At 51.8% G+C, this 15,686-nt stretch overlaps 2 protein-coding genes across 4 annotated transcripts; one reads left to right on the forward strand and one right to left on the reverse strand.

The window, feature by feature from the left end:
* The first annotated feature begins 1,239 nt into the window (after window positions 1–1,239).
* On the forward strand, window positions 1,240–5,472 carry LOC146261196 (protein phosphatase 1 regulatory subunit 1C-like). 3 transcript variants are annotated; one of them, XM_084667496.1, is made up of 6 exons: window positions 1,240–1,362; window positions 1,628–1,685; window positions 2,530–2,567; window positions 2,815–2,866; window positions 3,612–3,806; window positions 4,796–5,472. In XM_084667496.1, exons 1-6 carry the CDS (start codon window positions 1,282–1,284, stop codon window positions 4,870–4,872), a joined length of 501 nt encoding a protein of 166 aa, XP_084523622.1. In that variant the 5' UTR covers window positions 1,240–1,281; the 3' UTR covers window positions 4,873–5,472. The 3 variants fall into 3 exon arrangements, with proteins under 3 accessions (XP_084523622.1, XP_084523620.1, XP_084523621.1); XM_084667494.1 differs by lacking the exon at window positions 4,796–5,472 and adding an exon at window positions 4,127–4,488; XM_084667495.1 differs by lacking the exon at window positions 4,796–5,472 and adding an exon at window positions 4,127–4,488 and having other exon boundaries at window positions 3,612–3,785.
* Window positions 5,473–5,698: 226 nt separating this feature from the next.
* On the reverse strand, window positions 5,699–14,282 carry LOC146261197 (dual specificity calcium/calmodulin-dependent 3',5'-cyclic nucleotide phosphodiesterase 1A-like). Its single transcript, XM_084667490.1, has 16 exons — window positions 14,182–14,282; window positions 13,207–13,233; window positions 12,309–12,422; window positions 11,889–12,071; window positions 11,327–11,393; window positions 10,947–11,063; window positions 10,410–10,550; window positions 8,315–8,415; window positions 8,079–8,204; window positions 7,695–7,796; window positions 7,172–7,292; window positions 6,954–7,035; window positions 6,623–6,722; window positions 6,369–6,529; window positions 5,957–6,154; window positions 5,699–5,834 (listed from the first exon to the last, which is right to left on the reverse strand). Exons 1-16 carry the CDS (start codon window positions 14,280–14,282, stop codon window positions 5,749–5,751), a joined length of 1,827 nt encoding a protein of 608 aa, XP_084523616.1. The 3' UTR covers window positions 5,699–5,748.
* Window positions 14,283–15,686: the final 1,404 nt, after the last annotated feature.

Consider the following 15,686-nt stretch of genomic DNA (forward strand, 5'->3'; position numbering starts at 1 on the left):
GCAGGGTGTGTGTGTGTATGGGGAGGCATGTACCTGAGTGTGTGTTATTTCTTATCTTAGCTTCTTCCAAAGTAGAATATATACATTGCATTGTACTTTGTAGTGTATGTTGTTCTGTACAACAAATTGTGCCATTAATGTGTTTGATTGACTGTTTTTTCCGACTCCAATCGAATACAGGAGATCCATTGTATTGTGCGTTGGTGCGTTTGTGTGTGCGCGTGCATGTGTGCGCTCCCGTTGGCAGTATCAGTGGAAACGCTTTGTCGCTGCGCTGACATCTGGGCTGAGTTACTACATCAGTATCTGTAATGCCTCTGGGCAACACACACACACACACACAGGCAAGCACACACACACACACACATGGGGGGGTAACTTTGACTACCAAAACAGTCAACCTGTCCAGAGGTTTTATACCATTACAAGTCACTGTAACAACGGAGGATGTTGGGAATTAAACTCCACACACACACGCACGGCACACAAACACTGGCCACACACACATGGGGCAGGGGCACAGAACGCATTGGGCTGACACACAGAGACCACACACACACACACACACACACACACACAGAGACCACACACACACACACACACACACACACAGAGACCACACACACACACACACACACACACACAGAGACCACACACACACACACACACACACAGAGACCACACACACACACACACACACACAGAGACACACTTGCAGGCACAGCTCTGACACACGCACGTCAGAAGTGAGAGAGAGAGAGAGAGAGAGAGAGAGAGAGAGAGAGAGAGAGAGAGAGACAGAGAGAGAGAGAGAGAGAGAGAGAGAGAGAGAGAGAGAGAGAGAGAGAGAGAGAGAGAGAGAGAGAGACAGAGAGAGAGAGAGACAGAGAGAGAGAGAGAGAGAGAGAGAGAGAGAGAGAGAGAGAGAGAGAGAGAGAGAGAGAGAGAGAGAGAGTAAGAGAAGGAGAAAGAGAGAGAGTAAGAGAAAGAGAGAGAGAGAGAGAGCACGGGGTCAGCTTATTACTAATGTATTGATGTTGGTCAGCAGAGAGAGAGAGAGCTCTTACCAGAACACTGACACGGGGGGGGAGGGAGGAGAGGAAGAGAGAGTGATAGCTCAAACCTGCCCCGTCCATCCCCCCCCCCCCCCCCCCCCCCTTCGAGCTCGTCCACCTCCTGGCTTTTCCCCCCCTCCTCTTTTCCTCTCCTACTGGCCTCCCTCTCTCCCTGTCAGCAGTCCCCTCCTCTCCTCCTTCCCTCCGTCCCGCGTGTGAGAGCAGCATGGAGCCCAGCAGCCCCAAGAAGATACAGTTCTCTGTTCCTCCTCTCCAGAACCAGCTGGACCCTCAGGCTGCAGAGCATGTGAGTACTCCACCCCTGGATGCGTGTGTGTGTTTAGTGTGTGTCCGTGTGCATGTCTGTGTGTGGAGGGGGGGTGTTCTGGGGGTTAGACTTGACAAGTCACAATGTGTGTCCGACCTAGGTTGTGTGTCTTACATGAGCGCGTGTTACTGCTGTTACAGCCTGTTAAGAGGCAGCTTGCGTTGGTAGAACTACTTGTGAACGTGTATCGCTAACCCCCCCCACCCCCACCCCCGTCTTCATCCTCCATACACCCTCCCCCCAGATCCGTCGGAGGAGACCAACCCCAGCTACCCTGCTCACCTACCAAGACCTGTCTGGAGGTAACATTAGAGGAGAGACACAGCTCGTGTGTGAGAGACAGAGAGAGTGTGTGTGAGAGACGATAAGTGTGTGTGAGCACAACAGACAGAATGTGTGGAGACAGGAGTGTGTGAGAGACAGGGAAGGAGGTGTTCCGCTTCGGTTACAAACCCCATTTGATGTCTACCCAGGTGTCGCGACAGGCTAACTGTTACGCAAATGCACATGCACTGATGGCAGTGTATGTGACGGTGTGTGTGTGTGTGTGCGTGCGTGCGTGAGTGTTTCCATTAGCTCGTTGTACACTGGCTGTAAGGGCTTCCTGCTCTCTCTGCCAGCTACCGTCCCAGAGCAACCTCCCTCCCTCACCACTTTCCTCTCCCCCTCTCCACCCTCTCTCCCTCCAACTATCCCTATATTTCTCCCCCCTTTCATCCTCCCCCAATTTATTTCCAATCTCTCTCTCACTCTATCAGCTTGCTCTCCTCTCTCCCTCTCTCTTAGCTCCCAGTAATGGAGATGTTTATTAGGTTTCTGCAGCCTTAGAGATATAGGTTTCATATATATGGCAGCTAGCCAGAAAGCAACACAGCCAGCCAGCCAGTCAGCCAAAATACTAGTTAGCCAGCCAGCCAGTCAGAGCATTTTAGGGGCGTGTGTGCCTCAAGACAATGGTATCGTTGTCCCCTCCCTCCCACACACACCCATCCCAACACTGATGATGTCATGCTGGAGCTACCAGGGAGTTAACAGGGAAACAGAGATGTGGTTGTGAAAGCCGGAAACAACAGGAGAGGGAGGGAGTCATGAACTCACCTGATATAGCATAACGTGCCTACCTCTTTCTCTCTCTCTCTCCTGCAGAAGTGGAAGACAAGCATGCGGCCAGTGGGGTGACAGACGTAAGTCTTCCCTCCATCTACACTCTGACTGGACAGCCATGCTGACGTCACTTCCTTCCTCAGACTCCACGGTCACCTGGATCGTATTGATCCTCCACGTTGACCTCCTCTCCTCCCTTCTGTTCTCCCCCCCTCTCATCTGCACCCTCCCTCCCCTTCCTTCTCCTCTCCTACCCATCCTACTCTTCCCTCCTTTCTCCTCTCCTCTGTACCCTCCCTCCCCATCTCTGCTCCTCTCCCCCTCTAGGGTTCCAATGTGTCTCAGAGGAATCCAAGCTATGCCCCGCCCACAATCAAAGGTATTGCCAAAATATCTTCTCCAATCAGCCATTCATACCAGAAGGTTTGGATAAAAACATCCAACTCCTTGTGGGTCTTTCCATGATGTTCATTTCATTTGAATTGTAAATTCTAGAATTTCCAATACGCCGTTACAAAACAAACAAATGTCTATTTGTGTTCATGCTACACTGTCGCCCCTGTTACGTCTGAACTGAGTACATCTCTCTTCTCGAAAACAGTCCACTCAACAGACTCAGTGGTTTCTGCTCGCTGTGTTTTTTTCAGTTGCTCCTTTGCTTCATGTTTGCTTTTGCTTGTTTGAGAATGTGCTGAGTTGTGTTGATTTGTGTTCCAGGCTAAGTGTGGTGGAGCTGTGTGTTGATTTAGTCTGAGTTGTTTGCTTGTCTTATATTGATCTGAACTGAGTTGTCACCTTATTTTGAGTTCCCACTTTTGTTTTGGTCAGTTTGTCATGTGGCGGCAAGACCAAAAGCAAAGCTCTGATTGGAGGTTTGATTTTAGCTGTAATCAGTCAGCTAAGCAGTTAGCTGCTAGTTGATAACTGCTAGCCGTTATAAGGTAGTTGTTAATTGCTAGTTGCTATCTGGTATCTTTATAGTTATTAGCTTTTACCTGTTAGGCAGTACCAGTTTTGTAAGCTGTCAGCTGCTACAACAGTTGTTAGCTGCTAGCTGTCAGTGTCAGTTGTGAGGCCGCAGTACCTGCCTCCCACCTCTGGGGGTGCTCTTGTGTTCCCTGCAGATTTGCAGCAGCACCTTCAGAGGCACGAACAGCCGGAGGCGGGATTCTGTGAAAACAGTCCAATCGCAACCCAGCACTTTGAGAACACAGCGCAATGGGCTAATCAAAATGGGCCTGATGAGCCCAATGGCAATGGGGCGTACCTACTGCTAGCCAATGAGGAGCTAGTGTTGGGTGAGAGCGACTCTGTGGGGGGTAAGTGGGGGGAAGGGGAGGGGCTAAATGTGAGCGTACGTAATGGCGAGAGAGTGTAACAGGTGTGTGTCAGGTGGGTTTCAAACCGCTTCCTCTCTGCAAGGATATGCAAACATCTATTGCTAAACCAAAGAAATACATTTGGACTGTTGAGTACATATCACACAAGAGCCATTCCAACAATTGTACTGAGACTTTGGTCTGTACTATACAAACTTTTCCCAAACACTAGCCTTCACATGATATTAATTTAGGTATTGTTTGTTCTCCCTCTCTTCCTCTTCCTCTGCACCTTCTTCTTCCCTTTCTGTCCTCTCCAGAACCTTCCAGCAGCCAACAAGAGAACCTGTCCAGCCCAGAGTCTGTCTCTCGATAACCTCCTCATATTTCTGGTTCTTTTGTCTTTTATTCTTGCTTTTCCCAGCTCTCATCCTTCGCGTCCTCTTCCTTCCCTTCTCCTTGCCCCGCTATCATCCTCGTACACATCTCTTTGCTGCTCTCAGATCGTCTCCTCCAATCACAAACGTGTATGTGTCAACCAGTTCACCCAAAGAGTTTTGTGTTTTACAGTTGATATCCAATTATGGTAGGATGTTATCTCTGTTAGAACGTTCTTACACTTACACAGTTCTTACACTTACACAGTTCTTACACTTACACAGTAATGGACTTTAATAAAAGATGAGACATAAAACATTTTGGTGCATCTTTCTGAGTTCTATTGACTTGGTGGAATGGTGGTGTGTGTGTGTGTGTATGCCTGTGTGCTTGTCTTTATAGAGAGAACGCTTCCTGAAATATTGCAGGTAGCTTGAAATGCTGTTTGTGTAAATATCTGCCTGTCTGTCTATTTGCCTTCTTGTTTGTCTGTGTGTCTCTGTCTGCCTGCAGCATGTCTGTCTGCAGTCTGTCAGTCTGCCTGCCACCTGTCTGTCTCTCTCTCTGTCTGTCGTTCTGTTTATTATTGAAGGACTGTTGTGTGTCAGCAGGTAAACTGACCAAGCCCCAGACAGAATGTTCCCTCCCAGAGGAGGAGGAGGGCAGGGCTACCTCCCAGGATGACTGACAGCTTGGCCAGCCCATTAACAGCCCAGCAAACCCCCGACCCAGTCTGGAGCAGCCAACCACAGTTCCTCCCTGTGGTAGCAGTCTATTTTGGAGGAGTACGATGAAGATATTTCCTGGACACACTCTGTCAGCAACCTAGATTAAACTAGTACAGCTTCAACTATAGCACAATGGACGTCTCAGTCCAGTCCAATGCAGTGGCTCGAATGAGCTTATATATTATATATAGCTTATAATGTGTCACACAGCGGTAGCATTAGAATTATTATTATTATCTAATGGACCCTGGCTAGGTGTAGCACTAGCATAGCTATTATTTAATGGACCTTGGCTAGCTGTAGCGCTAACTGTATTTAGTGTCTAATGGCTGTGAAGAGCTAATAGAATAAAGTAAAGTGCTGCTCCATCAGACCAGCTGAGAGGCTTCTGTTTCACTGACTCCTGGGAGACAATAGTCCATTACATGGGTGTGTGTATGCATGTGTGTGCGAGCGTGCGTGTGCGTGCCTGTATGTGTGTGTGCTGAGGTGCCCATTTCGAGACTAGGAAACTTGACATACATGCACTGCGGTACTCTGTGTCTGTTAGAAGGAAATAAAGCAGCTTGAACCTTGGTGAGATCTGCTCCTTACTCTACAGAACTACATCTCCCACAAACCCAACCCTTCCATAGTCATGCCAATGTAAGCTGGTGCTCTCTGAAGTGTAACTATGACATCGAGAGAACTCTGGGTCACCATGTTGCTGGGTGACAGTTGCCAGGAGAAAGCTGCCAGACAGTGGTTGCCTGATTTAGATGGAACACAGTCATGGATGGAGCCAAGCTTTAATAAATATAAATACACAATCAGGTTTAAAATAGATAAATAGATCTTTACTGAAGATGTCCCTCTTCATCCGAGGGAAGACATTGATGGGTCTGTTGTTTCTCCTCCTCTTCCTCCTCATCCTCATTGACTCCTGACAAACAAATGTCACATTAATACCTCATCAATCAAGCGTTTGCTTTTCTGTCTGTGTGTTGTGCACACGTGTGTAAGCATACATCCAGTATGTGTGTGTAAAGTGCATGTGTGTGCTACCGTTCCAGGAGAGGGTCTTGTTCTCAGTTGGGTTCACACTGTCCTGTCCCAGTGCATTGTGGGAGTGTATTTCTGACACAGGCTCCTCCTTCATCTCCGGACCAGTCGCATCATCAACTGTTTCCACAGCGACGGCTGGCATGTTTTCCTGAGGGTCCGCCTCTTCCTTGTCACATGACCTCTCCTTATTGGCCAACTCTTCGACCATCAATGGACCAACCAATGAACAAGCAGACTGTTATTCCTCTGATGGATGTGTGTGTAGAATGACAGATTTCATGTCGACTGCGAGTGACGATTGACGTGTCTTGAAGCGTTACACAGGCGCGTGTAAGCATAGCGTGTAGGGTTCCATCTGTCGGGTCAAACGCACGGTGGCAGTTTGACGCGTGAAGTCACACGAGGGGCTTACCGTGCTGGGCCAGCTCCTTCCAGCGCTCCTTGTTGGTGACGATGGCGTGTGTCATGTCGTGACGCAGGCGGGTCAGGTCCACGCTGGCCAGGGAGTAGTCACATGACCCTCCCACGCTGTGTCTCTGGACAGACCCCACCACGGCTCCTGAACTTGGGAGACTGCACACACATACACACACACATTCCTAAAGCTGACTGTGAGTGGGCTGATGTGCGTGTGTTCTTGGATGGATGTGTGTGTGCGTTGTGTACCTGACTCCTGATGCTGCAGTGTCTCTGAGAGGAGAGATGACCTTCACCATGGCCTCCATCAGCACCGAGAAGGTCGGCTCCACGATGAAGTCTATGAAACCTGGGAAGAGGCGGGGCGAGTTGGGGGGGGGGGGGGGTGACAGAGAGACGGAAAGACGACAGAGGGGTAGAGGAAAGGAAAAAGACAGGAGCGAAAGAAGAAGCTAGAGCTGAGGAAGCCTACATAGCCCCCTTTACTCCTTCACACACAATTTCACATCCACCAATCACCAGAGGGCAGCAATGTGTTGTGGAGACCCTTCAGGATCTTTTGGTCGGCTTGCTGTCCTACCTATCTGTGACTGAGCGATCATGGTGGTCTTGCGGTCACACAGAGGGGAGAATGGCAGTCCGAGCTCCGCTTCTTTGTCACCCTGGCAACCAACAGGAAACACTTTTAACATGTGCAGGACACAGGAAAGCGAGTGTGCTCATGACCTGTGCGAGTATGTGTGTGTGTATATTTGTGCATGGGTTCATAGGTATTTGTGTGTGTGTGTGTGTGTGTACCTGTCGGAAGAACTCCTCCATGAGGCAGTGTGTCCAGCGATGGTGCAGGGGCCAGGCCTTGGCTGGGTGGCTGATGTCTGCAGCGTGCAGCATCAGGGACAGCGCTTTGGCCTTGTCCACACTGGAACACACACAAACACACACACACTCAACACAGAGAGGAGAGTAGAGTAGAGGACGGGAGAGGAGGGGAGAGGAGAGGAGAGGAGGGGAGGGGAGGGGAGGGGAAGGGAAGGGAGGGGAGGGGAGGGGAGGGGAGGGGAGGGGAGGGGAGAGGAGAGGAGAGGAGAGGAGAGGAGAGGAGAGGAGAGGAGGGGAGAGGAGAGGAGGGGAGGGGAGAGGAGAGGAGAGGATAGGAGAGGAGAGGAGAGGAGAGGAGAGGAGAGGAGAGGAGAGGAGAGGAGAGGAGAGGAGAGGAGAGGAGAGGAGAGGAGAGGAGAGGAGAGGAGAGGAGAGGAGAGGAGAGGAGAGGAGAGGAGAGGAGAGGAGGGGAGGGGAGGGGAGGGTGAAGGAGGAGTGGTACCCATCAGACTGAGGCAGCAGGTTCCTCATGGTCTTGATCTGCTGGAAGTGGCAGGACATGTCTGTACTCATCACCATCTCCACCACCAGGCCACGCAACTCCCTGCACACACACACACACACATTGCAATTAAGCTCTAGTATGAGGACACTTTTTCTTGAGTGGGTGTGTGTGTACTGTACACCTGTGTGTGTGTGTGTGTGTGTGGGGGTGTGTGTACTGTACACCTGTGTGTGTGTGTGTGTGTGTGTGTGTGTGGGTGTGTACTGTACACCTGTGTGTGTGTGTGTGTGTGTGTGTGTGTGTGTGTGGGTGTGTACTCTACACCTGTGTGTGTGTGTGTGTGGGTGTGTACTCTACACCTGTGTGTGTGTGTGTCCTGACCTCCAGTCGTCCTTGTTGAGGTTGACCAGGATGTTCATGTCGTGGTCCTGCAGCAGCCTGTAGGCAGCGCTCACGTGGTGGTTCTCCAGGACGGAGCGGTCGTTGTAGAGAATGGCCACCTGCGACCTCCACACACACACACACACTCCATCACACACCTTCTAAACATGCAAATGCAGTGTAAAAAGCCTAAAGTGTGTGGGTGTGTGCGCGCGTGTGTGAGTGTGTACGCAAACCTGGTCTGGATGTGGAAGTTGTTGGTGGTTCCTGTGTGCTCAAAGTCATGGATGGCAGCTGCAAACACCATGGCCAGAATCTCCAGCTCAGTCAGCCAGTGCTGGCAAGAGGAACACACACATAAATACCCTCACACAGTTTAGAGATGGCTACTCCCAATGTGTTTCCGTGTGTGTGTGTGTGTGTTTGTGTGTTTACATGTGGGTAAGAGCCAGAGGGCTGAGACTCATCCAGTTTAGGAGGTCAGAGACAGAAAACGGTTTGCTCTGGCATGAGTTCAATTGACCCGAGAAGCAATATTTGAAACATAAAGTCAGAAGTCCTCCCTCTCAGCAGGGAGTCTTGCTCCACCCTGGTGGGCCGCCCTGGCCCGGACGTTTGGCACACGCCACACACACTACGCGTGATTGGCCAGGGACGTTTGTGCTGGTTGCTCTCGCTGAATCTTCCTTTCTCGTGGCCCCTCCCCCCTGAGCGAGCTCAGCTCAGGGACTGTCACATGGTGTGTGCGAGCGCGTGCACGTGTGTGTGTGTTTGTGACACCAAGTCTCACAAAGAGATACGGACTATGACCTCGGTGACATCCAAACAGAGTCCCCGTTCCCTCCAAAAGGCATGTGCCTATGTGTGTGTCTGTGTGCCTTCGTGTGTGTGTGTCTGTGAGCCTGTGTGTGTGTGTGCCTGTGTGTGTGTGTTTGTGTGTGTGTGCCTGTGTGTGTGTGCCTGTGTGTGTGTGTGCCTGTGTGTGTGTGTCTGTGTGTGTGTGCCTGTGTGTGTGCCTGTGTGTGTGTGCCTGTGTGTGTGTGTCTGTCTGTGTGTGTCTGTCTGTGTGTGTGTGCCTGTGTGTGTGTGTGTGCCTGTGTGTGTGCCTGTGTGTGTGTGCCTGTGTGTGTGTGTGTGCCTGTGTGTGTGTGCCTGTGTGTGTGTGTGTGCCTGTGTGTGTGCCTGTGTGTGTGTGTGTGTCTGTGTGTGTGTGCCTGTGTGTGTGTGTGTGCCTGTGTGTGTGTGCCTGTGTGTGTGTGTGTCTGTGTGTGTCTGTGTGTGTGTCTGTGTGTGTGTGCCTGTGTGTGTGTGTGTGCCTGTGTGTGTGTGCCTGTGTGTGTGTGTGTGTGTCTGTGTGTGTGTGCCTGTGTGTGTGTGTCTGTGTGTGTGTGCCTGTGTGTGTGTGTGTGCTGTGTGTGTGTGCCTGTGTGTGTGTGTGTGCCTGTGTGTGTGTGTCTGTGTGTGTGTGCCTGTGTGTGTGTGTGTGCTGTGTGTGTGTGCCTGTGTGTGTGTGTGTGCCTGTGTGTGTGTGTCTGTCTGTGTGTGTGTGTCTGTGTGTGTGTGTGTGTCTGTGTGTGTCTGTGTGTGTCTGTCTGTGTGTGTGTGTCTGTGTGTGTCTGTGTGTGTCTGTCTGTGTGTGTGTGTCTGTGTGTGTGTGTCTGTGTGTGTCTGTCTGTGTGTGTGTGTCTGTGTGTGTGTGTCTGTGTGTGTCTGTGTGTGCGTGTTTGTCTGTGTGTGTCTGTGTGTGTCTGTGTGTGTGTGTCTGTGTGTGTCTGTGTGTGTCTGTCTGTCTGTGTGTGTCTGTGTGTGTCTGTGTGTGTCTGTCTGTCTGTGTGTGTCTGTGTGTGTCTGTCTGTGTCTGTCTGTCTGTCTGTGTCTGTGTGTGTGTGTGTGTGTGTGTCTGTCTGTCTGTCTGTGTCTGTCTGTGTGTGTGTGCCTGTCTGTGTGTGTCTGTGTGTGTGTGTGTGTCTGTGTGTGTGTGTGTGTGTCTGTGTGTGTGTGTCTGTGTGTGTGTGTGTGTCTGTCTGTGTGTGTCTGTGTGTGTCTGTGTGTGTCTGTCTGTCTGTCTGTGTCTGTCTGTGTGTGTGTGCCTGTCTGTGTGTGTCTGTGTGTGTGTGTGTGCCTGTCTGTGTGTGTCTGTGTGTGTGTCTGTGTGTGTCTGTGTGTGTCTGTGTGTGTGTGTGTGTGTCTGTCTGTCTGTCTGTGTCTGTCTGTGTGTGTGTGCCTGTCTGTGTGTGTCTGTGTGTGTGTGTGTGCCTGTCTGTGTGTGTCTGTGTGTGTGCCTGTGTGTGTGTGTGTGTCTGTGTGTGTCTGTGTGTGTGTTCCCCTCACCATGGCCCCAGTGTGCAGCATCAGGTAGTGTGCTGTGTGGGTGACGTCTGCTGCGTGGGCCAGGTTGTGGTAGGGGTTCCCGTGCTTGCTGTAGCCCGCCTCCAGGGCCTCCGCAAAGGACAGCAGGAACGCTACGGGGATCTGGAGGAGAGGGGGAGGGGGGAGGAGAGGAGGACAGGGGGTGGGGGTGGGGGGGAGGAGAGGGGTGGGGGGGAGACGAGGACAGGGGGTGGGGTGGGGTGGGGGGGGGGAGAGGAGGACCGGGGGGTGGTGGGGGGAGAGGAGAGGAGGACAGGGGGGTGGGGGGGGAGGGGGGGAGAGGAGGACAGGGGGGTGGGGGGGGGGGGCTATTGAGCACCAGTCATTGTATCTAGTCATTGTAGCTGAAGCTACTGCAGATGTTTTACTGAAGTGTTTGGTTCAGCCGTGCCAGCTGGGTGACTGTTGAACATACTTGCTTGTTCCCGGCTTTTTCTTTCGCTTTCTTTGTTCGCGTTTTGTGTCACTGCTGTTGCCATGGAGACAAGAGGGGCTCACCCGGAAGTGGTTGATGAGGTCGTATCTGATCAGGAGGTCATGCACCAGGAACTTGAGGGCGTGGTCTCCACTGGCCTCCTGCAGCAGGAACACGTCAAACGACCACTGGTCCACTTCCTGTTGGGACGGGAAACAGACAGTCTGGTTGTGAGGAGAGGAGGAGGGGTGAGGAGAATAGAGAAGGGGAGGAGAGGAGAGGAGGGGGGATGAGGAGAGGAGAGGAGATGAGAAAAGGAGAGGAGGGGAGATGAGGAGAGGAGAGGAGAGGAGAGAAGGGAAGGAGAAAAGAGAAGGGGAGGAGAAGAGGAGGGACGAGGAGAGGGAAGAGAGACTAGAGGAGTGGAGAGAAGGGTAAAGAGAAGAGAAAAGGAGTCTTCTACCTTGAGGGTCTCAGTCACAGCCGGCGGGTAAGTGAGTCCCACCAGGGTAGACGTCCGTCTGTACATCCTGGAGGGTGGGGGGTACACTGTTACATCTATGGTCACCTACACAGAGTACCTATCTGCCTACACACCCCAGAGTACCTATCTGCCTACACATCCCAGAATACCTATCTGCCTACACATCCCAGAGTACCTATCTGCCTACACATCCCAGAGTACCTATCTGCCTACACATCCCAGAGTACCTATCTGCCTACACATCCCAGAGTACCTATCTGCCTACACATCCCAGAGTACCTATCTGCCTACACATCCCACAATATCTATCTGCCTACACATCCCAGGATACTGCCTACATATGCCAGTATAATGCTTACATATGCCAGAGTACCTATCTGCCTAGATTTCCTGGGATACTGCCTACATATACCAGGATACTATAAATGCCAGGGTCCCTATCTGCCTGGATGTCCCAGGATACTTCCTCCACATCCCAGAGTACCTGCCTGCCTCCATTCGCCATAGTACCTACTATATCTGACTACATGTCCCAGGGTACCTCTCTACGAAGATGCCGGCCTGCACGGCGTGGACGATGGTGCGGAACCTCGGCTTCTCGGCTGGACGACGCCTGGCCACGGCCACCTTCCTGGTGAAGGTGGAGGCCAGCCAATCACGGACTTCGGAGGGAACGGACTCTGTCTGGATGTCACTGAGGTCATCGTCTGTTTCCAGGAGACGTCTGGGAAAGGAAACATGGTGTTAGTCACACTCAAGCTAGCAAACACACACGCACACACACACACACGCGCACGCACACACACGCACACACACATGCACACGCACACACACTCACACATGCACACACACACACATGCACACACACACACACAGTCACACACACACACGTGCACACACACATGCACACACACAAGCACAAACGCACGCTCACACTGACACGCACGGACACACCCCCTACCTTGTGTGGTCTATGTAGACTGTGTCCAGGACGTCAGCAGCTTGCTCTATTCTCCTCTTCACATCTTCCACCGACACCTCCCCCCTCTCCAGCTGCTGGGACAGGCAGCGCAGCCTGCACACACACACACACAAGTGAATCAATCAGCAGGCCGATTGATATGATTAGGAGTGATTATAGATTACATGTATGTTGCTAGGGGAACCTGACCCCTGTCACCTAGTAATATGGCCCCTGTAGCATGGCAACCCGGCCCCTGTAACCTAGCAACATGTCAGCTTGAGCTTACATCACATTCACACACCCTTGCTGGCTGACGAGACTCATACACCCACCTCCAGTCTGTCATCCTCACTCACTCACACACACACACACACACTCACACACACACACACTCTCTCACTTTCGCTCTCTCTTTCTGTCAGGGAGCAGAAGAGGTGTGTTGTCCAACAGGTGTTTCTGGAGAAGCAGCAATGCCCGATGTCTGTTGCGTTGGCGTGTTTTGACGATGGCCTGTGCTGCTGCTAAACGTGTGCATGAGCGTGTGTGTGTTCACTAACCACAAGCCATGATTACCCTCGCTCCGAGTTCTGTCTTAAAAAACCTGTCTTTTCAGCTGCCGAATCCATTTTGAACGAGCAAATACAAAACATTGCTGACCCCCCTTCTAGAGCAGAAGATTAGCCTGCACGCTGTGACAAGAATTTGTTGTGACGGATAAGCACACCAGACATCTCCATCTTCACTCGTGTGTGTGTGTGTGTGAGCACGCTGCCCTCCCAGGTGAGTCAGTGTGTGGGAAGACAGGTGTTTGGGTTGAGGTGTCTGGAATGGTGAGGACCTCTGGTGGCGGGAGGATGTACTGCTCAGCCCGTGAGGCGGAGACAGAGGGCCTTACCTTTGCGCTGTGCTCTTGTACTTCTGCCTGATGGAAGAAGAGACGTGGGATTAACACTCTGGTACACACACCCTGGTACACACAAGTACACACACACACACAACACACACCCTGGTACACACACGTACACACGTACACACAACACACACCCTGGTACACACACGTACACACACACACACAACACACACCCTGGTACACACACGTACACACACACACACACCCTGGTACACACACGTACACACAGACACACACACACACACACACACACACACACACACACACATACAGCAGCACGGTGGCTCAGTGGTTAGCACTGTCGCCTCACAGCACGAAGGTCCCTGGTTCAAACCCCGGTCGCTTCCAAGTCCTTTGTGTGTGGAGTTTACATGTTCTCCCCGTGTTTCGGGTTTAACCGGTACTTCGGTTTTCCCCACCATCATAAAGACATGCATTGTGACTGTGTCTGCATGAATGCTGAACTCTATAAAGTGACTTTGAGTACCTTGAAAAGTGCGATATAAATAAAATATATTATTATTATAAAAAAGTCAAAGAGAGAGGCAAAAGAAATTGGGGGAAAGAGGGTGTGTGAGAGAAATGGAGATGGAGGGTCAAGAGTGGAAGCATCTGATCAGTGTTGCAGAAGCTACATTACCTTTAACATTAATAATACACCACACTTGCCACGCACATGTGTCACCTGAGACTTGCTTTGAAGCTTGTGTGAGCTCAGCATTACCACATAACTATGTGGAGAAGACCTTTGCTCGGGTTACATGACGATTTGCATGCACACGCAATCAAGCTTGCATGCAAACACACACCTGTGACACCAACACCTGAGGCAAGCTTTGAAGCTTGTGTGAGCTCAGCATTATATCATCACTCTCTGGGGAACAGACCCTAAATCTGGGTACATAAAGATACTCATGCGAACACACGCAAGCTTGCACACACACACACTCGCACACTTACATTCCCCGCAGCCGCACCAACATTCTCTCCTTCTGCTCCTTATTCTGACACCTCCCCCAATCAGGCTCCAGGACATCCGTGTCCGTGGCGACTGTCTCCATGGTGACGGCGGTCCTGGTGTGCGATCTCGTTCAGGTGTAGAGGCGTGTCAGGCGGGGAGGGGTGGGGCCAGGCGGGGCAGGAGGGAGGAGCAAGAAGGATGTCCTGGGGTCCAATACTCCATAGAGAACTGTCTGTCTGTTTGTCCAGATGTCTGCCTGCCTGTGTGTCTGTCTCTGTCTCTCTCGAAACACACACACACTTTTTCTCTCTTCTCTCCTTCTTCACTTACTCTCTCCAAATTCCTTTCTCTGCCTTTCCCCTCCTTTCCTTGCCTCACTCTCTCTCTATCTCTCTCTCTCTGTCGGTCTCTGTTCAGGCTTTTATACCTCTCCGTTTTCCTGACACGTGCTTGTGCACTTCGCCTGCCCACTCTACCATCTCACATACAACCCTCGCATGTCACACACGCTCTCTCTCTCGCTCTCTCTCTCTCTCACACACACACACACACACACACACACACACACACCCTATCCCTTTCACTCCCCCCTCCCTCTCCCTTTCATGCACTCCCCCATCGCCCACTCTCCCCTCTTCTTCTCTCTCTCAAACACTCAGCCCTCTCTCTCTCCCTCTCTCTTTCATTCACCCCCCTCTCTCCCCCTTACGCGCCTCACTCTCTCCCTCTCTCTCTCTCTCATTCAGAGAGGAAGCGGGAAAGGGGGGTGTGTGAGAGAGAGGGGGGTTGACTGGAAGGTGGGTCCTCTCCATGTCATTCACTCAACCCCCCTCTCCCTCTCAGACACCCCCCTCTCCTGCTCTCTCTCTCTCTCTCTCTCTCTCTCTCTCTCATGCACCCCCCCTTCTCTCTCCCTTTCTCATACACCCCCGTTCCATTTCTCTCTCTCTCTCTCCCTCTCTCATGCGCCTTCCCTCTCTCCCGCTCCTTTTCTCCCTCGCTCTCCCTCTCTCTCCTCGCGCTCCAGACCAAGGCTTTTGCGTTCACCAACCAACAGGCCTCGCCACTGACCCTCTCCTCTGCACTGTGGCACAGGTGTGCCGCAGCCCTTGGCTCTCTTTGTTGCTGTGTGGGTTTGTGTCCGTGTGTGTAACTGAGGGCTTCCAGTGAGTGTGTCACAGGTGTGGTCACTCTCCCTGAGCAAAGAGCAGATGGTTGTGATCTCCGGAGGCTGTCTCCGGAGCTGCTCTTGCCCAGGAGACTGCAGACAAGCTGGGGTTGGACATCAGACACGCACCCCTGGTTCCTGGAGAGAATCTCCGGGGAAAAAAAGTGTGTAATTGCAAACACACACACACCTCTCTCAAACACATTTGTGTGTGTGTGTGTGGGGGGTCAAACACATGCAGGCACACACACACACACACACGCACAGTGGAGCTGTCAGATATTCTTGCCCTGTGGTCCAGAGCAGAGCAGGAAGGAACACCATGAAGGTTCTACA

Source organism: Hypomesus nipponensis, chromosome 12 (assembly GCF_054491055.1).
Source record: "Hypomesus nipponensis isolate SF chromosome 12, ASM5449105v1, whole genome shotgun sequence".
NCBI classification, from domain to species: Eukaryota; Metazoa; Chordata; class Actinopteri; order Osmeriformes; family Osmeridae; genus Hypomesus; species Hypomesus nipponensis.